Consider the following 25133-nt stretch of genomic DNA (forward strand, 5'->3'; position numbering starts at 1 on the left):
CATTGTCGGAAAAAGACAATAAAGACAATAGAACCCGTCCTACGCTCATAAATTTGGAAGCTGGTTGCACCAACATGCATGTAAATGTTCCCTAAGAGGATTCAGGGAAGAGGCAACGCTTCTTTTCTGCCAGTGTGTGTCCCGATCATGCTGCTGCATTCTCCCTCATTGAGGTCACATAGTGGTGAAAGCTGTGTTTTGGAAATAAAGATAGAAAAAACTGAACTTCTACCCCCGTTAAAATGGCTATCATACTCAGGTCTGGAGATCATTTGTGCAAATGTTTATATATTAATCATTTAAGTCAAAAGAAAAAAAAAGGTGATTAATTTAAGAAAATATTCAGCAGATAAGAAAAAATTAAATTATCATTAGTTCCACAATCAGATTTTTTTTGTGAAATGCAGAAATTCAACATAAATTCATAGTTTTAACGGGAGCTTTCACCGCATCTTACTGTCTTCATCAGCAAATGGAAATAGCTCAGTTGTCATGGAGATAGTATGATTGTTAGTACGTGATGAAAATCTGGTCACATGATAACAGGTCGGTGTACATGTAGATAAAACCACCATGGTGGTATGTGGTCACTGATGAAGACCATGAGATGAGGTTGAAAGCTCTGAACTTATTTTTTATGTGACATATTTTTGACTTGAGTCACTCTTAATCACTTAAAACGTGATTTTGTTGACATGCATTTAACATACACTAAGAGATGACTCGGCGATAATGGTAATGTGTATTTTTAATTTCAGCATATTTTTATGAATCACACTGAAACCTTCACGCCACTAAAAATGTTACCGTTACATCAAGACCCACAGAGCTGCTTATATCTGACTTTCCATTTAAGAAGTGTCCCCCAGAGTCGCTGGGAAACTTCATAACTCCAGTCACCGCCATGTCTCTTCAAAGTGAGTCTAAGTTTACATCATCTGCTCTGGGAACAGCTAAAGTCTTTTGACCCCAGCGACCCTCAAGCGTTTGTTTAAAAAAAAAAAAAAAAAAAAAAAAAAGAAAAGAAAAAGAAAAAAAACCTTGTGAATGCAACGACCATGTGTTTGAAAAGAAGCCCTCTTCTTCAAATTCCTGCTAAGCCAACATTTGAAAGGGTCAATCTTGACTGATGACAGTGCATCTCTCCATCAGACTCTGTGTGCCCAGCCATCCATTTACTGTGATGGCCATGGCTCTGCTGGGATCGTAGCTTCCTCTGACTGCTGGTGCTGTGCTGAGGGACTCAGGTGGCTCCGGGACAGGGGGTTTATATTTTAATTTATAGGAGTCTTCAGAGGGAACACATTAGAATGTGTTTGCAGACAAGAAATTAGACACGATTAAGTTTCTACTCACCTATTGGAGGAGAGACGGACCGGTGTTTACCGGCAGATGGGACCCAGATAATGGTCACTGGTGCTTTGAAAATAAGAAGGGTTAGTGTGTGTGCAATATATGTATATTAACGTGGATGGAGGATTGCGAGTGTCTGAAAGTGTGTGTGTTTGTGTGTGTTTACAAGAATGTTAGGGTGCCTGTTTGTGGTTTTGTTTATGAGAGTGTGTGTGTGTTGCATTTAGTTTGGAGAATGATTTGTCGTGAGAGAGCCTCCAGCCACCGTAATGTGGATGGAACGAGTTGAAGCATTCCTCTCTTTCTCTGAGTGTGTGTGTGTGTCTGTGTGTGTCTTTGTGTGTCTGTGTGTGTCAGATGAAAGGACATCTCGGTGAGGGGTAACTCCGGCCTCCGCTGCACTCCTCGTTTCAGTGGCTCTGATGGCAAAATGTGTCAGTGTTTAAAAGGAGGCCGCCGCAGAGCATGTGCTGACATGTCTAAATCTGAGACTGTCTCACACATATAGATCAACACAAGCGCGCACACACACACACACACACACACACACACACACACACACACACACACACATACGGACACACAAACTAATGTGCACAGTGAGGCTTCCCGAGGGCCATCTGGAAGTGCAGAGCAAGGCACAGCTGGTCTCCAGTGAACATTCACGGACTCTGGACCCCTCATCTGCAAGATCACACAGTGAGGCGCCAATCACTGACTCCTCTGTGTGTGTGTGTGTGTGTGTGTGTGTGTGTTCACAAGTGTATGTATGTGTGCGAATGTGTGAAGTGTGATTGTCGGTGTAGAGGTGCAGTCATCTAGCTGCACATGGAAAACAAATTCCCCAAATATTCCTGGATACGTGTGTGGAATAGGTGTTGCCTAGTTTGAAATAAGCCTCACTTCTGTCCTCTGGAGAGTTGAGTGTGTGTGTGTGTGTGTGTGTGTGTGTGTGTGTGCATGCGCACTTGGGGACTCTGACTACTGCGCAGACACTAAATGTAACTGAAAAATTGCCTCCATCTGTTGGCACCGGAAAAAATCCGAGAGGACAAATTGAAAAGATTGCAAGGATAAAGCCGTCATAGTGAATTAGTATCGCGGCAGGAAGACTTCTTGTTATCTGGGTATTTGTAAAATATTCAGGCTTACATATGTGTGTGCGAGGGGGTCATGGGGGGAGGTAGCACGGCCTGTAGCTAGAGGGAAAGAACAGGCTGCTGACTTGAACAGATTCACAAGTTTGCGTGAGCGTGCCGAGTGTGAGTCTGCATGTATATAAGCCCTATCTATTAAGACAGGTTTTTTATTGTTGTTTTTTTTAATTTATTTATTTCATTTAGTCTTATGAGGTTCACACCCACCACCTGCAGCTGTACTTACTGTCCAGCTCTCATTTGAATCGTAACATAGATCCACTACCGCTATGCAAACTAGCGTGACATCTTAGAAATTCCTGACACCTGGTTACTTTAGAATTCAAGCTGCAACACTGAGTTACTGGGACTTTCCAGGCAAAAAGTGTGCATCATTTATTGGCAGCATGAAGAGGCTTAATATACATTAGCTGTGCAGGGTACAGCTCCGCAGCATAGAGAGAGCCTATATCAAGCCTCACAAACATGTTCTCAGTGTAACAGGGCTTTGATTCATAGTTTTGAATTTAATGTTTCGAAATATATTTTGAGAGTTGACTGTTGTAGTTCTGTATTCGCACAGAGTGAGAGTGAAAGAGAGCTAGAGAGAGGGGAGAAAAAAAAGAATAACAGAGACATTACCATGGACCTATCAATCAGAGATTCCCCTCAAGAAATAGTTCTTGACGGGGCAGAAAGAGCTGTCATATCACGTCCTTCTTCAGATCTTACACCCTAATATATACTGGAATCCAGTCAAGATGGACGTCCCAGCCTGGTTTCAGAATAACTCTCCGGTGCGTCTCGAATGAAAACACTTGTGGTTCACTATCACTTCCCAGCTCATTGTGGAAATAACCATGAACGCCGGCGTGAAAACATCACAGACTCGTCATCTGTCAATCAAGCTCCATTCACTGGGATCAGTGTTGCGATTTTTGTTGCTAATCGTTTTCACACTTTCATGGATGAAACTGTGCCTCGCGTCCTCGTGCAGATGATGCGGACCAGCATTCGAATGTGTTCTCCTCAGTTTGTTCTGTTTGCTGCCGCTGTCACACCTGTGTTAACAGCTGGCCATTTGTAATGCAGTCTCATCTGGCTAATAATGTTAGGGGTTATATTACAGTCTGGATGTGTTTGCTTTAATAATTGATGGTTTGATGGCTTTAGACTACTCTCAGGGTTACAGTATGACTTGGCTTGTTTTCAAATATGATATATGATTCTAACGGCTAATTTTTAACTAGTGATTTAGCAATTTTCTTTCGGTTAATGTTATATATTTTGTGTTTTATTATCGGTAACACGTTGTAGCTTGGTTTAACCAACCTGGGACTTGATTTTAAATCTCAGTCAAATTAAAAATGAAAACTTACAATACATAACCAAAGATGTAATTTAGTGCTCATTGGTCTAAAGGTCCCTTTTGAAACAAATTTGAAAGCACTTTGAGGGAGAAGGACATCTTTTTATGCCTTTTCACTCGAAGCACTGTAGTTCAGCTATACAGTCGTGTTCAAATATACTGTGTCGCGTGTGGACACTTGGATTCAATTCAGATTATAGCGCCAGGGGTGCTGGCTCTTTTTCATGTATTTGGCCTCAGTGGGCTTGTAACTGCTGCAGTGTCTTTTTTGCTGCCACATATTCTTACTTACAACTCCTAAATGTTGCCAGCACCATCAGTCAAACCAGCCACCATGACATCATTTTCCTAACATGCCACTCCCCTGTGCTTTATATATGTCGAACTCCACACTGTAGTTATATGGGGCTATGACAGTCTTAGTTCTGAGCAGGGGGGAGTCTTTACAGTCCTGTAAGGGGGTGTAATCAGATTGGCCCCCACGTGTGGACAGACCTCAGGGTCGTCACGGGTTTGACCACAGAATGCCTGTTTGTTTGGCGAGACAGACCTCTGGGTCGTTCCATCCTAGAATGCTAATTGGAACTAGCATAAGCTGGCTAATGAGCGCTAATTAGACTAATGAATTAGCTGCGGAGTGTACAGCAGGCGTTATGGCAGAGGAGGAGGAGGATGAGGAAGATGGGACAGAACGGACAGGCACACATCTGGATGCACAGATACAGATGCTGACATGTACTTTTCCACTCAGCTGCGGGGTAAATAAGTGGAGAGGGTGAAAGTACGGGGGCACACACAGACATACATTCCAGTCACGCACTGCTGATTCTCCTCTCGAGCTCATATTTGTTACTATACGCATGTGCAGACACATTATCATCCTCAAACACACACACACAGGAACATATGTGAAAGCAGCCCCCCAACCCACATGCACTCCCCCTCACCAAACATGCTCTATCTCAGTTAGTCAGGAGCCAAAGATGCCCTCTTTTTACCCACAAGCTCACTTAGCCTGCACATCTGTCGTAGTCTCATGGGAACACACTCAACAATATGCTTCAACTTAGACACTTGTGTTTATGGGGAGTACGAGGCTCCTGTTTAATTACTGCTGGAATCTGTCCTTACTCTGTTTGGGAGTTATTTACTAGACAAATGAGCGCATCTGTGACATGACATCCATAATTGGAAATAACTTTTTTATTCTTTGATGGACTACCACTTCATCTTGACGTTCACTTTCTTTCTCATGTGAAGAAGGACACAGTGAAAGTAAACCAGAGCTTTCTTTTTTATCATAAATTAATCATTTGATGAGTGAAAGCACAAAGCCCACAACAATACACTTCCCTGGATTTAGTTTCAGCCATCACCAGACCTCCAGACACCCATTCTTTCACACACTCTCACGGACTCACACACTTTGGGAGACAAAGAAATTAGCAAAAGAGTGGCACGGGGAGACAGGAGAGAGGTCCGGGAGGCTAATATAACAACAGTCTCAATAAGCAGTAAATTGGATCTCTTTCTCTCCGCTCCCTGGAAGAAATTCAAGCTGGTTGTGGTTTTGTGTTTTCATCACCCTGGAGCTCCATGTCCATGGGATGGGCAGGCACTAGGCGTCTGCTGGGTGCCTGCGTGGCACCAGAAAGACCAGGGGGCAGCCCGCCAAGTACACACCTTTTGGGAATCTGGGGCTTACTCAAGTACTGTACTAAATACAATTTTGAGATACTTGTGTTTTTCCATTCTATTCTACTTAAAACTTCTGTTTCACTACATTTAACAAGGAATTATTTTACTTTTAAGTCAAAACAGAATGTTCATCTTCCCTGATGTCAGCTGCAGACGTTAGCATCCCTAGCTCATTAGCTTACTAACTAGCATTACACCCAAAACCAAGGACAATATTATTAGCAAACTACATAATTATGCAGAGACGCAGGTTAAATTAATAAAAGCAATACAGAGGACCAACTCACTCACTGTGTTTGAGGCAAAATGCCACTATATCAACATTTATGGTAACGTTAGCGTCTCGGGAATGTTAACGCTCCAGCAACTCCTGTGAAATTTCTTACCCGAGATTGCATTATATTTCCTAAACTCATCGGTTAGACCCAAATGAAGCAAACAATAATGCATAAATTCTGTGTGTGTAAAGGGCAGGTGTGTGTGGATCCAAATGCAGAGAGAGTCAGGCAGAAGTACAATGTCCGAAATCCAAATCTTTAATCCAAGAAACGTAGCAGAGGTCAAAATACCAAAAAGACAGTCAAACCAGGCAAAAGGGCAGATCAGGAACAGGCAGAATCGAGGGTCACAAAAATACCAAAAACAGATCATACACGGGGAATCAAACAGGACTTAAACGCGAGAGAGCTTGAACACTAGGGTAACAAAGACAATCTGGCAAAGACATGAGAAATGAGGCGGGGTTTAAATACACAGGAAACAAGACACAGGTGAAAGACATTAGGGCGGAGACAGCAATCAAAACAGGAGGGAAAAACCAGGAAGTAAAACAAACAGCAACACAACAGAACCAAGACTTCAAAATAAAACAGGAAATGCCAATAAAATGAATACAGATCCTGACAGTGTGTTGCTTGTTTGTTTTCCTAGAAAAGCATAGAAAGCACCCAAACAGGGTTATGTTAGAACGAAATAACATTTCAAGAACATTTTCTTTTTTTTTTCATTCTTTACTATAATAGTAGCTCCTAGCAACAGTTGCTAGCGACATTTGTCATTTTAGATGAGAAAAATCAAAGTTCGTTGCCCAGCAATAACAGGCCTGCTTTTGTTTACTTCTTTGTGAAATCACAGACCACTGTTTCTGAATTTAGTATGAGCTGACCCTAACCTTAACCCATCATAAACCTCTTACATGCTGTGCTAAAACTTTCCATTTTAGCGTAGCAACAGTAACTAAGGGGAAAGGGTTTAGCTGAGTGTCAACCGAGTACTGTAGAGGAACCTGAATAGTTCACCTCTGGTCGTAAGGGAGCAGTTAGCGTGGTTGATGGAGATGAGGGCGGAGACGGCGTCTGATTCGACAAAAGTTTGTTTGAGCTTGTAGCATCATTAGCAAGACTGTGTTTATTAAGAGATACACTTTCAGTCCCTCTCCTCCTTCACCCCCTTACCCCCTGTTGGTGTGGATGAAGTGCCAATCCCATGTAATTAAGTTGCTGCAAATGAAGGCACTTAATGACAGGTTGTCACGGTAACAGTGTAGGATGTTGCCATTGGGGCTGGCAGAGATGTGTTTCTTAACTGCTTCACAGTTGTTGGATATGCTGACGCGTGCACCCTAACGCACCCTCACACTTTCATAAAACACAGGGGTGCTCATGCAGAGGTCATTTCCTGTGCTTTATAGGGTGAAGTCTTGTTTTCTGTCTGCTTTATATTTTCTGCATGCTGACTGCGTTTTCTGCCGTTTCGCGTGTCCTTCCAGCAGGCTACTACTTCACCTTCGTCACACACTCGCTCGTTTTCCTCTACCTGCCTTCATGCTGCTGTCTGTCTCACACAAACACACGAACGCACACTCATATATACATTGGAGAGTCACGCACCAGTGCAAAATATAAAAAATATAAATACGCAGACACAATCACACCCAGCAGGCCCAGAACGCAACAGTGGCTTTCCCTCCGCCGTTTCAAGGTCAGGAGGACAAAGCGGTGGGAGAGCTGTTGTTCGAGAGACAAGAAAAGAGAGGAAGAGAAGAAGAGAAAGACGACGAAAGACAGGCAGTGGCCTCTGAACCCTGCGTAACGTCCAAACTAGCAGGAGGTTCGAAGGATGGAAGCGGAGTGAGAGGAGAGGAACCAGAGAGGCGAAAAAAAGGGAAGTGGAAGTGGGTTTACACGGCAGGGGATGTCCTTGCCGAGGCCTCCTCCTGCGACCTCCTCACCTCATTCAAACCTCTGAACCGCCTACACTCCCTCGTAAAAAGCAAAATTGCCTCTTATAGGCACAATCCCAGTCATAATCAGGTTAAAGTGCACAGCAGGTGAATCACATGGGGCACCTTTTCAGGAAACTGCGATTTTCTCGAGAGACTTGGTTGATATTGCCATACTGGTTATGAATAATAAAAAAATTTGAAGAGAATTAAAGTAGTTCTTCCTGTGACAGATTAGGTCAAACACAAACAAACATTTGCATTGTATTGAACATGAGACAGAAGATTGCAGTGGTTACATGCTACAGGGCTTCTGCATGTTAAATCCACACATTGATATTCACTGCCATCAGATGCTGGTCTGTTTTGCATGCTGTTACACACACACTTATATATATGCACAAACAGACACTGTCCAGGCAGACAGCTGGTGTGGAAATATGGGCTAAGATAGCTTCTTCGTCTCCATCGACAGGTGACAGAACGTCAATGTGAGGGCGTGCAGCTGTCGCTTGTTCACACAGCGTGTGTGTCTGCGAGTCTGTCGGTGTGTGTTTGAGCGTTTTGTGTCTGTGCGCGATAACTGTGTTATGTGCTGCACAGAGCATTATGCATGTAGGTGTGAATGAGGGTGGGATTTTTATCACAGGCTGTCATATCCCTGCACTTCATTAGAGCTTGGCTAAATGAGAGACAAGGCAGCATCTAGCCGGCAACATCAGCAATCACCATCTCCTGTGTGTGTGTGTGTGTGTGTGTGTGTGTGTGTGTGTGTGTGTACGAAGTGCTTGGCTTCCAGCTTCACCCTGTCGGCTCAGTCTATACTCAGACACAGGAACACACAAAAGGCAGCATCAGCAAATCACTGTCACACTTCTGTACAAGCCACAGTACGTTCACAGCATCATCAGTAGAGCAGAGTGTGTGTGTGTGTCCTGTAACCTTCACCTTGTATAGACTACAGCTAAATGAGAAATGATTTTCTGCCTCACCAGTCTCTTAACCCTCAACCTGGACAACCCTCAGGGCTCATTATTCCATTTTTTATGTTTCATAAAAAAAGAGAAAGTCATTGGTGTCATAATTATTATTAATAATCTAGTTTAAGAAATCAATAATACAAAAACCTGTATGTAAATTAATTGCAAAAAGAAAATAGTATTTGCAGCACATACACTTACTTCAACACTTAAATGTTTATTTTCATTTGTTTTTTTTTTTGTTTTTTTTACATTTTCTTAAAGGGACTCTGGTGCATAATTATCATTTGATTTATGCTTTTTCCCCAAATGCTTTTTCTCTTTTCTTCTATATTAAAACACATTTCATTTTCTGAGCTGTCATTGTTGAAATGTTGTGATCAGTGATCAAATTGACAGCATGGTGACATTTAAAAAAAAAACCCAGAGTATTACTATTAGTGAAAATAGATTATAATTTTAATTAGACTTAAGACAGCAAACCCCGCCTTGCCTGGATCTGCACTGTTGACTACCACTTTTTCTGTGGGTGATATTTATGAGCTCTGTGCATATATGAGAGAAATAACCCACAACGGAAGAAACTGCTGTGTCCACATTAAGAGAAAACAGAAAAAGAGGAAAGAAAGATGGAAGAGGACAGGAGCGTCAAACAGTGTATACGCATGCACACACACACACACACACACACACACACACACACACACACGCATTCATGCCACCATTGCTGTGCTGCTGCTGGTGGTGTGCACAATCTGTCAAAACATAGAAAAGCAGCATGCATGTAAACATGAACACACAGACTGATGCACAGACACACACGGTTTCTCTATTCCTGACTTTCTCTGTTGTCTACACACACACACACACACACACACACACACACACAGACACACACACACACACACACACACAGAGAGCCAGCTGTGTGGTGGAAGCAGGTGTCACTCTCAGCTCATTACCCCTGGCAGGGTTGATCACTCTGTTTGGAGAGCAATAAGACACACCTCACTGGAGAGATAGAGGGATGAGGGGGCAGGAGGAGGAGGAAGAGGAGCCGGGAGAGGGAGGGGAGCATCGTCCCTCTGCTTTAAGAGATAGAGGGATCGAGAAAGGCAGCGAGTGGAGAAGAGGGGGTGTGCAAAGGAGCATGTGGTTTGTGAGATAGGAGAGAGAGAGAGAGGAAAGAAGGAGGGAGATAGGGAGAAAGAGTAGAAGGTGAAATCCAGAGAGAGGCTGTAAAGTAAAAAAAAAAAAAAGATCTCAAAATATTCATTACAAAATGGATGCTCTGTTCTAAGAGTAACAGTAAACAAAAGCTGGAGCAGTCAGACCGTGTAGGTTTGATTTAATAACCCCATGGTTAACCAAACTTAGCCTAAACAAAGGCAGATGGTTTAACTATCACCTAAATTGTCCCTGTAAACATTTGTCACTATTTACAGACTAAAGTTCAAATTTGACCCACCATACTAGCCGTGGTTGTACACTGAACTGCTGTTCTGTGCAATGAGGGATTGTTACTGACAGTACTGTACATTTTTACCTCCAAGCAAAATTGTCTGACTAAACTGTTTGCTTGTTATTTCCTTGTAAGACCTCCATTTTTCTTGTAATAAACAGAAACAGTTAAGATTTCACAAGAACCAAAGCTGAAATGTCAGGAAAGGTTGTTCCTCTTGAAACACTTTAGAATAAATTTCATCAGTATTTCTCTTTTTGCTTTTTAGCTGTGTCGAGTGTGCCTCGTTTCCCTGTCTGGGTTTGTGTCATTTAAAAGTGTGTGAATGTTGATGTAAATGTGTGTAAAATATTGTGACAGTGACTGTGTGTGAATGCCACACTCCTCATGCTCACGTTTAGTATTTGTTCAGCAAGGAGACGCCATCAACAATTATGTTATTATAGCTCATTACAGCAAGTAGCAGTGATGCATGGACTGTATGTATCCCTCTGATTACACACATTTTTCTAATCGTGCTGCTGTGGTTTATGTCCGTGAACTGATCGTGTGTGTGTGTTGGTGTTTTGTGTCTCTGCAGGTACGACTACAAGGAGATGCTCCACAACTCCACCTTCTGTTTGGTGCCCCGTGGCAGACGACTGGGCTCCTTTCGCTATCTTGAGGCACTGCAGGTAAACAAGTGACACACACACACACACACACACAAAACACTCTCCCAGTATGAGAAAGCATTGTTCGCTATAAATTTGTGACTACCAGTGAAATTACTGGGAAGAAAAAGAGGTACTTCCCACACTCAACCTCCCACTTTGCATTTGTTTTAATTGTGCTACCTCTAGCATTAAAGGATCACCAAATCATTGCCACCTTAATAGTGTAATTAAAAACAAACAAGACCTTCGCCGGGAAGATTAGCGGCTTCTTCCTGCATCTAAACTGTGTTTTATTTTGTGACACTGGAATGAAATTTCTACAGAAAGTGTTAAACTGTCACTTGACTTTGTGAAAATTGCCGAAAGTGAGGTTTATCATAGCTGCAGGAAAAAAAAGTAAATCTGTTAGAAAACACTTAGTTTTGTCTGTGGTTTAACAGTCATTTTGCTCATGAACAGTTTCAAGTGCCTCATCTCTATGTAGTAACCCCCCACAACTTTAGCAAAAATATATGTTGTAGATGCTAAACCCCATAAGAAGCGCTCCCTTTTTAGTGCACAAGCTCAAATAATGGCACCCCAGAAATAAAATGTTTACAGTTCTTGAATCCTCTTGATCACAGTCATGATCCTGGTTTCTTTTGAAAGGTAACACTTTGGAATTCACCATCAAAGAGAGAGAATAAAGGTCTGGGTCACACCGGCGCATTTAGAAATGGTGAAATTGCACATTGAAATCAGTTCGTTTTAATGCCACCATCGGTGGATTTGTTCGTGAAGGTGAAACGAAAATATTTTTGTGTCAGAGCTCCAACGTTAACCATCGTGACAGTGGAGAACCGTAGAGTCCAACACGGAGAAAGCTGTCGTGGCTTACATCCGTCCATCCTCTGCAAAAAAGAGGAATCGTTTGCAGAAGCTTTTGTGACAGGAGTCAATGATACAAGTGCAAATCTTTTGGCTAATAAATCTTTTAAATAATCTTTTGTGTAAACCTATTGTCCCATTAGCGCCTCAGCTAATGAGATTGCTAACTAGCTTGGACTGACTGATTAGCCCTCGCATGTTCTCCGTTAGCTAGCGCGTTAGCAGTCAGCATCTTGCTAAGGATTTGAATATTTCACAGATGTGCAGATGATTTTCACTGTGACACTCTCTTGTGTGACCATGCTATTAGTCTAGTGGACTAAATTTACAGCTCCAAGGATTGTAAAAATGTACGTGTTTTTTCACTCACCTTTACTGGAATGTTTCTGTGTTCTCGAGTTACAAAATGAGATATCGTTGTTGCAGTGACACTGGAATCTTAAAAGGGTTTGACACAGATAGAAAAGTGAGGAATTGTGTCTCTCAGAAAAATGTGTAGTTGAGTATTCAACTAGATTTAAGGGGTTAAAGATGCTGCAGGTAATGTACCATAACACCTCACAATATAACCGTAATAACCTGTGAAGTAAGTTCCACCCATATAGAGTCATTTTCTAATAATGGCTCTGCATTTACCAGCACTTTACTCACCCCTCTGGAACTCTACACACTTAACATCTGTTTTTTTTTTTGTTTTTTTCATCCATTTCCATGACTGCACCGCACTCTTCTGCATTACTACTGCACTGTCCTTTACCTCTCCTTACCGTACACCGCCGTCCGCAGAGTGCACCCACATAAGTGCGCTTATCTCACTATCAGCTGGAACGCACACACACACACACACACACAAACACACACACACACATAACAGCGCACTTCAGTCAGGAGGGAAATATGTCCTCTCCTCTCCTTTCTCCATTTGTCTGACTCACCCCATCCATCGACTCGCACCATCTAGAGGAAGAAGACGGAGGGAGAGTATTTACAGGCTTTGGTCTTCAAATGAGAAAGCAGTTCCTGATAGAGGTCAGCTCTGTGTGTGTGTGTCTGTGTGTGTGTGTGTGTGTGTGTGTGTGTGTGTCTGTGTGTGTGTGTGTGTGTGTGTGTGTTTGTGTGAATGCCTGGGGTTGTTTGTGTGTCTGTATATATCTTTATGCATTGGAGTGTGTGTGTGTGTGTGTGTGTGTGTGTGTGTGTGTGTGTGTTGAGGACAGCAGCAGAGCCCCAGGGGCCAGTTCTGGTTTAGCTGACACCTTTATGACCTGGGAGTGACAGGGCCGTCATTACATCAAACCACCACGAACACACACACCTACATACACACACACACACACACACACACACACCAGCTGTTACTTCTACTTCTACCTCTCATCCCTCCATCCCTCTGCCACTCCTTTGCCAAAGGTCACATTCAGCTTCACTTCCTCCCCTCTTTTAATTTTTTTTATATCTATTTATCCACTTTCTTCTGCTTTTTGATCTCTTGTAATTCCCAGTTCTCCCGCCTTCTCTGAGTAATTAACTCTCCTGCACCTGAAGTTACCATTTTAATATTGATGTGTCAACAGGTGCAGCTTAAAGCGTGCTCACTTAATATCAAGTGAAAACAATCCGTGTAGACTGATTGCGGCTGTTTTCTTAGATTTTCAGGCTTGTATAAATGATTCAAGCATTTTTTTTTTTTTTTTAACAAATCAAATAAACACAAACAGAATCAGAAACAGAGCCATTAATCGTGTAATTAAGAAATTCTTTTTGTGAATGTTTGAGCTCTTGTCATTCACAAGTGCTACAGCAGAGTGAATACGTGGTTTATATAAAAACCAGTCGGCTTTTAACTGTTTATTTTAATCCAGAATGTTTGACTCTTTGTGATCTGCTCTCCAACAAATGGCTGCTAATTTTTGTTTAGTATCCATATCTGTCATCATAATACTTCATTCCTCCCTGTCTGAGACTGTATGCAGCCTGCCTGCTTATCTACATATGTTGTTGTATGTTCAAACTTATCTCTGTTTATGTGATTGCTGAGCTGCTGTTTCCGAGGAACATGTTTGATCTTAAATTTTGATCTAAGCAACGTACATACTCAGGTCATATTTGTGTATTCTTTTTTTTTTGTTAGGCTGCGTGCATATGTGCATTTGCATTTTCTCGAAAATTAAAGCTGCACTATTTAATATTTTTTTGTATTAACAATGGATCAAATTACTTTTTGTAATATGAAAGGACTTGCTTATGGAGGGAAAAGCCACAGAGAATGAATAACCCAACTGAATTCCCCTCAGCTCTGTGCAGCATCCTTTGTCTTTTTGCTCCTTGTTTTGGTTTTAAGGCCTGCAACTTTAATGCTTCGGTTCATTCGGTTTCCAGCAGCGGCAGGCAGCTGTTTTCAACTGAAAAAGCTCTTAAAAGTGACAGAACGCTACCTGCTCAGCACCATATCACAGACAGACGCGGTTGGGGACTAGCTGGTGGCCACTTAGCAACTAAAGAGCCCTTGAGTTAGTGGCCAAAAATAAAGCTAAAAAGAGAGTGGATATTGGACTCACATTCGTCAGGTGGATAGAAACAGGACTCTAAATGAAAGGTAATGCTGTTCTGTAAATGGTGGATGTATAATGTTTGACAATACATACAAAAAAAAAAAAAAATAGATAATATAGCTTTGAGTACATATTACAATTTTGTCATTTCCATTTAGAGTTCGAAATTTTAACAAATTTGTCAGGATAAAATTAAGCAACAAGTGTGTCTCATATAACTACTATCATTGTGATACACTATTGTTAATTGTGATTAACCCCAAGGCGCCCCGGTGGCTCACCTTACGGGAGCGGCCCAGTTTAAAGTCCGACCTGTGGCCATTTGCTGCATATCGTCCCCTTTCTCCCCAACTTTTCTATCTCTCCCTCTCTCAGTGCAGCTAGAATAAAGGCAAAAATGCTGGAAAAATAAAGAATAAAAAGATTAACTTGTGAGGAATTTGACCCAGCTGCTTTTCCCTCTAAGTTGTTAAAATTCAGCCCTTTGATGAGATTCTTACTCTGAAATACCATCTAGCTTGTAGCTGATAAAGTTGGGAGTCTATAAAGAGACAAGTTTAAAAAAAAAAAAAAAAAGAAGCAATAAGCCTTGTGCTGCTGACTGTTTTTTTTATGTATGGTCCACATATGACCAAAGAAGCTTGAAACGTCCCATTTCTGCCTAATGGGGAATTTAGGTTAGAAAACAAAGGGTCACAGACAGACACAGACTGATCAATCATAATACAGTGCTGTCATTGTAAGTTAATATGAAAAGAGCTTTACTAATCAGGATCGATATGTAGCAAAAGCACTCATGGTTTTATCTGCGTGTCTCAGGCTGCGTGTGTGCCGGTGATGCTGAGTAACGGCTGGGAGCTGCCTTTCTCCGAGATCATCGACTGGAACACAGCCGCAGTCATCGGCGACGAGAGGCTCCTGCTGCAGGTAACAGCCCGAAGACACGCTCACACAAAAACCACACGCTCTGTATATCATCTGGAAACTAAAAACCCCACAGAGAGGCAGCAGCAATCCCACAGCTGAAATGAAGCCCTTTTTTTTCCTGACTGTTAATACCTTAAACACACACACACACACACACACACTCACACACTCAATCTTCTTTCTTTTAAAAAGCAAAAGTCCTGGTGTGTTTTTGTTTTGTTTTCTAGTAACGTGGTTGTCAAGCAAACAGAATTCAAGCAGTATACTAAGTCCTTGACTGCTTGAAAATGTCACTCAAACCCCCGCATTGTTATATGAGAGGACAAATAAGTAGAATGAGCAAATGGATTTGGCTGAAATTGCTTCAACTTCATGGGGGAAAAAGTAATTATATGCCCATTAAATCTTAATTTGAGTGAAGTGTGTAATAATATTGCTTGACATTGAGTTTTACAGCTTAGGAGCTCCATCTCAGGCCAGGATGTTTCGGGCACCAAATGCATCTATCCCTGGATTTATGTTTTTTTTTTACAACAACATGGTGGGCCAAGATGCACAAAACATGTGAAGCACTTTATTAGGAACACCATACTGATACAGGGTAGGGCCTCCCTTTGCTCTCAAAACAGCCTCAGTTTCTTCACGGCTCGGATTCCACAAGAATGTTGGAAACATTCCTCGACATGACTGCATCACATCATTTCAACGTTTGCGGGAAGTAGCCATTAGAAGATGGTTAAAATGTGGCCATAAACGGCAGCGCACGGCAACAGCAACAACTCCGCTCAGAGAGGCTGTGGCATTCAAACCATGATTGATTTGGGAAAACATTCCCCACACCATCACACCACCAGCAGCAGCCTGCACTGTTCACACAAGGCTTGGCTGGGTCCATGAACCTATGCCCACTGCAGCATCAGACTTTGGCTCTTGGCTGACAGAGGTGGAACCTGACATGCATTTCTGCTGTAGTTCATCTGCCTCGAGGTTCAACATGTTGTTCATTCTGAAGCTTTTTCTGCTCACCACAGTTGTAAAGAGTGGTTATCTGAGTTACCATAGCCTTTCTGTCAGCTCCAAACACTCTAAACTCTAGAGACTGTTGTGTGTGAAATTATTTTCCCTTTTACTATGACAAATAAACTCACACTAGCACTGAACTACACAGCTCTTTCAAAAAGTACAAAAGCATTCGCCAAATGGCTCCTGCAGCATTTAAGCTTTTCTTCCCTAATACCGTTTGATGACTGTTGCACTTATTTTTTGTGAATTCCCTCTGCTTTGTGCTTCCTTCCCCTCATTGTTGTCTTCTGAAAATTTACCTGTGGGACTATAATTTTAAAAACAGGATCTTTTGACCCCCATACTAAGAAATTTGCTAAACAAAAACTGCTTCCAGAGATGTTGACTTAACACTTGAGACTTGACTCCAGTCAGGCTTAAAGGAAAAGTCTGACATTTCGAGGAAATATGCTTGTTTGATTTTTCTTGAGTTAGTTCTCACATCCGAACACTAAATGAAGCTGCGGCCAGCCGGTGGCTAACTTAGCTTAGCACAGTGACTGTAAGCCTGGGGGAAATAGCTAGCACCTACCTCATCATTATATGTCATTTATTTAATCCATAAAACGAAAATGTTTTATGGGTGGTTATGTGCCAGATAATTTCATGGTCCAGATCATCACATAACTGTCCGTAAAACAGTTGATTTAATTTTTTTTTTTTTTTTTACACTTGTGTCTCCAGTCTTTGTACTAAGATGAGTTAACCGCTGCTTCTCACTAGCTTCAAACCCACCATTCAGACATGAAAGTGATATTGATCCTCTCATCTAACTCACAGCAAGGAGGTGAATTAACGCATTCTCAAAAATGTCAAACCATTCCTTAAGTCACAAAAATGAGGACTTAACTACTGACTTGGATTTGATTTTGTGAGACTGAACTTTCATGACTTGAGACTTGGAAGCAGAAATATTTCAAGTTTTCTTGACCTTGAAAAACAGCAGTTTGATAAACACATACTCAAACAAAGTTTCCAACCAAATGTTGTTGTCTAGTGAAGTCACATCTCAAGTGTGGTCACATGATAACAGGTGGTCATATAATGGCTCCGAGATGTGGTGAAAAGTTGGACTTGGGGTGAATTTTTTCTTTTTTTTCTTTTTTTTTTGATCTGGTAAAATCCTGGATCAAATCAATGACTAAATAAGAGACAATGGAAACTGACCTTTAATATTACAAGGAATCCTGTAAGCAAAGTGCTGAAATGCCGAATCATTGTAATGGTCAGCATCTGAAAACCTGAAACAAATGCAAATGACTTGCATTTTATTTATGAAAGCTTAAGACTTGACTTGCCCCCAAGGACGTAGAGCTTGTCTTGAGAATTACTTTTAGAACATTTGAGACTTGGACTTGAACCAAATTACCTAAAAAAAACTGTTGTGTCTACTACTGTAAAACAAAAACAACAAACCCTGCAGTATCTGCTCCAGCCTTCAGTTCACAAGGCCTCCACAGTGTAGTGTGCTTTATCTGTTGATGGGAGTTTCCTGAGTGTATCCTTGGGACCAATTTCAATCTTCCTGTCACCACATTTAAGGTCCCAGATCAATCATTAGAAGCCAGCTCTCGCATTTACTGCTGACTGACGGCTGTTTGTCTCTTGCAGATTCCAACCACGGTGCGCTCCATCCACCAGGATAAGATCCTGTCCCTCAGACAGCAGACTCAGTTCCTCTGGGAGGCCTACTTCTCCTCTGTGGAAAAGATAGTGCTGACCACACTGGAGGTGAGGATTCAAGACACACATGCAGAGAGATGCGCACACACACACACACACACACACACACAAACACACACTCCACCCATCCTTTTGGCCTCTCTGCCTTCCTCTCTCCTACTCCTCCATCATCAATCTTTCTCTCGGAGGGCTGCGGTGTCACAGCAGACACTGCAATCTTCGCTTTATTCTCAGGTGTCACTGTGGTCTCTTTGGTACTAGGCTAAAAGCAAAATAGAAGGGTGGAAAGTGTTGTTTACAGAGAGCAGAAGTGAAGTTTCAGCACATGTTCACAGAGAATTTCTCAAAGGCTGTTTTTTTTTGTTGTTGTTTTATTCAAAGTGCACAACAAAGGGTTTCGCGCTTATGTTTTGAACCTGAAATCTCGACAATTAACAATATGTTGGCACAGTTTCTGTAATAGTATTGTCGATAGAAGCAAAAGCGATAGTTGTAGTGGTAGGATTTATCGTGCTACCAGTGGTATTAGAAATGTAGTAGTGGTTGTAGTTGTAAGATAATAAACTGTATTTTACTGTTGCTTCTAAAGCAGTGACCTTAAAGTGGGAGCAAACAATGGCCCTCAGTAGGCGTGAAGGGTGGCTGTACAGAGTTTGTAGTCGTCCTTCACTGAGAGCAGAGAGTTTGATCAATGCCAACTCTTGTCAGTTACAATGGATTCCAATAGTGACCTTGTCAAACAGCATATTTTCACAACGCTTTAGTCCATCTCTGTGCTTTGTGTATTCAAATCAGTGTCTTTCAGAAGGAAAACTGAAGTCATGAAACAAAGTAGTTCACTTTGTCTTCCAACAATGTCTAAAGGAAAAAGTATTTGTAGGTCAAAGGCAAGGCGGAGAACCTATTGCCACAAAAAGAAACTAGACGTTTAGTTAGAATAGTTGAATAGTTGAAATGAGGATAACAGAAAAAAGTTTCAGGCAGTTGCAACATGTTGCGTTCGTCTGCATGGATGCATTATTGAACAAACCTGCTGGGCACAAGGTCAGCAGGTCAAGGGGCCCCCTTGGGCCACAGCTAATTTATGAAGTGACTGTCAATATTTTTTGTTTGAAATTCATAGAGCTCAGTTAAATGACACAAAATGACTTGAAAGAGAGGCAGAGACAAACACAGAGTGACGCACGACAACCAAACGGAGACACAAAACGCGTCAAACAGATGGAAAACAATCACAAAGAGACGCAGAAAGACTTAAACCAGGGGTCATTTTGGGATTCCTATGTAGGAGGATTTGGCGGGGGCGTGCTCTCATAATCTGCCCATGTTCGTTTGTGCAGTTAAAAAGTGCCAGAAGTAGTTGTGGAGAATGAAAAAAATAGAGCTTGAGGGAGAAACGATGCCTGCCCGCAAGCTTGACAGGGTCATGCGTGACGATGAAGATGGAAACCGTAAAGTTCGCCAAAGTTTGGCCAAAGTAACTGTGTTTGGAGAAGTGGATGGTCGCCATTGGAATCCATCCAGCTGCACTCGTTGAAGGACAAAACCACAAACTTTTTTTTTTTTTACAGCCACCATTCAGGCCTGCGGGGGCTGAAAGTTTCATACTCGCAAGACAAATTTAGGTGGAGTATCACTTTAAGTTCAGAAGCCTCCCTCCTTCCTCTGACCTTTTTATTATCAAGTGCATCCACTTTGTTTACAATAACCCACTTTAGCGAATTTGTGACTGGAAAAAAAAAAAAAAAAACAAGTCATCCATCCAATCCCCATCCCTCATTATTCAGTTTAAACAAGTAGTGTATAGATGCAGGGATAACACCTGGGTGCACTGCTGGCTTCATGCTGTGGTTACAAATGTCTTCTTCTTTCAGCCTCCTCTCTCATCCAAGTATCCCATCACGCATTTAATTTCCTTTCTTACTGCACCGCTAAGCCTGGGAGCAAGATTCTCCTCGATGCTACAGTCTTAGTTACGGTATAACCTCCCAAACCTTACATCTGAATTTGACTTTTTCCACACACACACACACACACACACACACACACAGGCACCTACACACTCTCAAACACACAGCGCACGTAATGGGTCGTGGCTTCAGTGTCTAGAGTCTGTCTGATTTTAGCCAGCTCTACATCTCTGGTCTGTTTGTTATCTAGCCCTCTCCTCGCGCACGCACACACACACACACACAAACACACACACACACACACACATTCAGAAACACATCTCCATATGTCAAGGTGTGTCAGCCCAGATACACAAGGCACCACCCAGGCATAACCTTGCTGACATGTTGTCACTCCGCACTAAAGAGCAAGGTGACACGGCGAAAGCCTGTGACTCACTGTGTATTTGTGAGTGTGTGTGTGTGTGTAGTTTTTCACTGTGTGCGTGTGTGTGTGTGTGTCTGCACATTGAATTCAGCAAGGGCTAAACGCTTAATCCTGACTGACTGTCCTGTAAAAAGAGCGAGAGAAGGGGAAGAGTGGTGGGAGAAAGGGTGAAGAGGAGAAGGGGTGACATATGTAAATGGCGTTGCTGTCGTGGCAGCCCCCGAGATAACGAGCGACATGGTTTATTCATCCTGTCGCGCCTTTACCCCCCCCCCCTCCACACACACACACATACACACACACACACCCACACTCTCCTAACTGCAGATCTGTAATGATACACGGACACACACTCCGATATCTTGACAGATTGAATCTCCTCGCACACATTCACAAACACACTTGGTTTTTAATGACTTCCCACATCCACTCCAAACTGTGTGTGTGTGTGTGTGTGTGTGTGTGTGTGTGAAGAGATGGCAAGCAAGCTGGAAACACGAGTTCAACCTATCATGCGGCGTTTCCTGTCAGGAATCAGACACGTTTCGACCAATCACAAGGTCAATATAGCCGGATCTGCGGAGCTGGTACACCTATTAAACTCACCTATTAAAGCCAAGTTCGCAGTGTGCTCCCAGAGAAGCAGGATTTATCTATCATGCTCTAATTGGTTGATTGTGGCTGTTCTGAGGTGAGATTGAGTCGTCCATCATGTCCCGACTGAGGGCTGCCGACGGGGGAGGAGCTGCAGCCAAGCGAGCAAAATTGCCCCTCATAAGGTGTAAAGGGCTCGGGGTTTTTAAGGTGGCGGGCAGTGGTTTTATAGACAAGCTAACGGATTTCGAGTTAATCTGTTCGGCTGAGGCAAATGGTTATCAACTACCCTCAGGGACAGAGCTTGGGAAAGTAAAAAAAAAAAAAAAAAACTCACACTGTCCTTTTTTTTTCCTCTTTCCTCACATCCCTGCCTCCACATGACAAATTCAAATGTTGCTCTGTCAGTATTATTACAGTAACCCCCCTCCGGCTATATTATTAACATTTTACAATTCAGCCAGCCATTAGCTGCCCACCCATCGCCCACCTGACTCTCTTTACCTCTTTGTATATATATCCGTCCTTTGAGTGACCAAGCCAACAACAACCTCCCGATTCAACTGCGGCCATAAAACACAACCGCAAAACCTGTGTCTGTTTTTACTGAAGCAATTTAGCATGGCTCAAGGGCACGGCGACAATATCTCTTTCCTCTGCTCTGCCTCCTCAGCAGAGGCTGGCGGCGAGCTGCAGCTGGGGGAAAAAATAGTGCCACAATACTCGCACGTCTGAGCGTTTGACTGACTTCTCTATTTGAGCACAGAAAGGATCGAGGCAGGCCTGAATGATTGGTGTTAAGACACAGCTGATGACTTTGTCTATGTTTGGCTCTTCTTTCTTTTTCTTTTTTTTTGTCCTTCTTTATGTTTTGAGTAACTGATGGGCGCAGATGCCTTTTGACTCGCTGATCTGTTTTTTATTTCTTTTAAAAAAAAAAAGACCTGAGCTTGGTTTGTCTGCAGAGGAAATATTACACGATAACTTTGATTTCTTTCAGCTCTGCTTTGTGCCACAGCGATTCACTCCTGACACGATCAATAGCCGCTATTGAGGTGGTAACAAAGCAAACATTTGGAAAGCTCAGCTAGCGTCTAACTTTCATCCAGCGCCCGCAGACTCGCTCTTATAACAGTTTCTCACCTGCTCTAATTCACTGGCTGAGTTTTGAATAGCGCTCTGAATATTATTCTGATCTGAAATGGGGTTATTGCAAGTTGGAACATTAGCGGTGTTGGTATTCATTCACATTTATGACTATCTGCTTCTTGCCATTTCCGTGTGAAAACTCATTTCACAGTGTGAAATGTTTTATAGGTGTGATTACGAGGCTCATTGATCAAATCCTTAATATTTCAACCGGCGTAATCTCAAAGGCAAACGTTTGTTCCTTTATCAGCGCAAATAATTCAGATTTTTACGAGTCCCCCGTGAGCCGAGGGAAATGTTGAGTGTTGTCTAAAGGTAGTTCTTGTGTTTGTTTAAAGTCGGAACGGCTCTGGAAGGGAAATCCTTACAAATGGCAGGGTGGTTTAGGCCCTAGAGAGACTGTGCTGTAATTAAAAGTTTGGTCCTGGCACCAGTGTGTGTCCAACAGGAACTTCGTGGTTGTCAAAGCAACGCAGATCTTTGTAAATTCTCTTAAAGGCCCCTTTGAAAATCTTCATAAGTTAGATCAAGCTTCCCCCCTCTTACAGTTTGTAAGCTTCAGTATAATCTGTTCCTTCCCTTACCGAAGTGTTGATTAATGATTATCTTACACGTCTTGTGCATCGTCTTTTAATGTGAGTCAGCATAACATACAGCATTTAGAGATATTTGTTCCATTGAAGAAAGCTTCTAAATTAAGACAAATGAATATGAAATGAAGCTCTGTGGATCTGACTAATAATGCAAGTGTAAGATGGGGTTTTACCAGTCAGAGACGCTCTAACACTAAAAAGTGGAGCTTGACCCAAACCAGGAACAAAAAGTCAGCATGTCTCTGCCTCTACTGCTTTGATTTTGACTATATATATATATATATATATATATATATTTATCTGTTTCTTGTCTTTCTGTCCTCCATCTTTATGGAATTACAACACTAAATCACAGGAATACCCTTTTAAAATAAGTGTGGTATTATTAGTCTGGATAGTCTTCAGTTAGTCAGATCAAGTCAGGCTTTTTTTATCAAGCCCAAAATCACAAGTTTGTCTTAGAACATAAGACAGCCTTAGATCCCTGGCTCAGAAGCCAAAAGACCAAAAAAATAAAAAAATAAAAATATAACACAATTATTTAAAAAGAAGAAACTTCAGGAAGAGCTACAGAAGACATATATCTCTTTGAGGACAGGAAAGCAAGAATACCTAGTGCCTTATGCGCTGTGTAGACAGAAGTAGCAGTAGAAGAAATACAATACAGAGACACAGAGTTACTGCAGTGAAGACAGCAGTGGCAAAGACTCATTTCAATGAACAAATTAACTGCATGGGAAAACTTATTTTAAAGGTGCCACATGGAGTTTTCTTAGAAACAAAAGTCACATTCAGTGTTACTCGCCAAAGTTTTCTTCAAGCGTTTTTCTCCCTCATTTGCAAAGCTGCTTTTTTTTTTTTTTTTTTGAACATTGTAAACCCTGCATTGTTTAGATCCATGTTCACTTCTTTCCAGCTTTTGTTGGTGCATTGCTTCTTCTCTCGACATATTGCTGCCCCCTGTAGATCAGTTAAATAATGTCTCATCATTGTCAGGGATGTGTATCGCGTTGCCCTTGGTTGCGTATGCACGACACAAAGCACTACCAGAGGTCAGAGACTCCACAGGGGATGTTTTTATAATCGAAAAAACTGTTGCAGAAAACTCTGCAACAAATTAATGTGACATGTCCCAGACTTTGTATCTAAATTAAAACAAAACGGTCAGACGATCTTATTTGTAATTAATTGGTTGTGTTGTTGTGTGTTCCTCTTGTTTCCTGTGTGCAGATCATCCAGGACCGTGTGCTGGAGCACGGCTCCAGGAGCAGCCTGATGTGGAACAGCCACCCTGGGGGACTCTTCGCTCTGCCGCAGTACTCTGGATACCTGGGAGACTTCCCTTTCTACTACGCCACACTGGGTCAGTAACAAACACACACACACACACACACACACACACACACACACACCACACACAAACAGAGACACTACATAAACCGTACAAAGTGCTGTTACGTAACAGCAATCGTGCTTCTCGCACACCTGTGTAGCAGTGAAGTGATCCATAAAGGTTGATCAGGAAAAGTTTCTACAAAGGTTTCCTCATCATCCATCACGCTGCCGCCAAATACTCTGTCACAGTTTCTGTGGAGGAAAACAGTTTTCTGCAGAGCTGCGTCCAGCGGCGACTGTGGATTTGGAACCTTGTCTGAGCAGCAGAAATATTGCCTTCACCCCTGATCTACTGCCCTCTTCCAACGACTGTATCTAGCAGCAAGTGCAGTGGAGGATTGGGCCTTTGACGGATGTTTGTATTAGTCCTGCTGACACACCAGCCCGTCCATCATTGCTTTTTGAGTCAGCAGTGCTACGGCTGCTGCTGCTGCTGCTGCTACGGCGAGGCCAATTCCTCCCGCTACGGTTCAGCAGCGCCGAGTTCTCCCCCGCCACATATCTGTGACCCAGGAGCTTCTCCATCCCTCACGCCTTCACTCCATCATCATCCAGCGCCACCACAAGCATCCACACACACACACACACACACACACACTCGCACGCACAATGGTACACGCGCACAAATTCAGTTGATGGAGCACCCGGAGTGGAGAGCTGATATTAAAGTGGATGGGCACGGTGACAGGCATGGATTACAGAGGCGGCGAGTTTATTTGTTTGTCAAAGAGGAAGCAATTAAACACGGATGGGTTTTTAGGAGACAAGGTGGCTTGTCGCTGATGGGTAAATGAGTAAAATCAAAGAAGAAGAGTTTGTTTCCAAGTGACAATTCTTCTTGTTCTCCAAGAGCAAATAACAAGACACACAAACATACACACACATACACACGTACTCATCATGCATATTAACACTCAGACACACACAGCAGGAGCAGGGTTTGTTTTTGTTGCTTCAGTAAAATGGAAGTTTGATGTCGAAGCCAAACAATATCTGTGCTGAGAATAATAAAAAAATCCCATAACAGCAGATTTTTTGTTACACTCGTAAAATCTAATGCAATCCAATACAACAGCCATAACCTCCACCTTTACAAAGA

The 25133-nt window shown here is 42.3% G+C and overlaps 1 protein-coding gene and 1 long non-coding RNA gene across 2 annotated transcripts in view; one reads left to right on the forward strand and one right to left on the reverse strand.

Annotated features, from left to right (window-relative positions):
• Positions 1 to 25133, reverse strand: part of LOC147817808 (uncharacterized) — a 251195-nt gene that overhangs the window by 203958 nt on the left and 22104 nt on the right. The gene's annotated exons all lie outside the window — the stretch shown is intronic.
• The window catches only part of ext1b (exostosin glycosyltransferase 1b), a 114194-nt gene that overhangs the window by 72157 nt on the left and 16904 nt on the right, over positions 1 to 25133 (forward strand). Inside the window, exons 2-5 of the mRNA XM_023429106.2 lie at positions 10800 to 10893; positions 15114 to 15221; positions 17895 to 18014; positions 23870 to 24002. Of these exons, the coding sequence (XP_023284874.1) occupies positions 10800 to 10893; positions 15114 to 15221; positions 17895 to 18014; positions 23870 to 24002 (455 nt within the window). The remainder of the gene's footprint in view (positions 1 to 10799; positions 10894 to 15113; positions 15222 to 17894; positions 18015 to 23869; positions 24003 to 25133) is intronic.

This window comes from Seriola lalandi, unplaced genomic scaffold (assembly GCF_002814215.2).
Source record: "Seriola lalandi dorsalis isolate HSWRI2012SDOR001 ecotype SW California unplaced genomic scaffold, Sedor1 jcf7180002054887, whole genome shotgun sequence".
Classification (NCBI taxonomy): domain Eukaryota; kingdom Metazoa; phylum Chordata; class Actinopteri; order Carangiformes; family Carangidae; genus Seriola; species Seriola lalandi.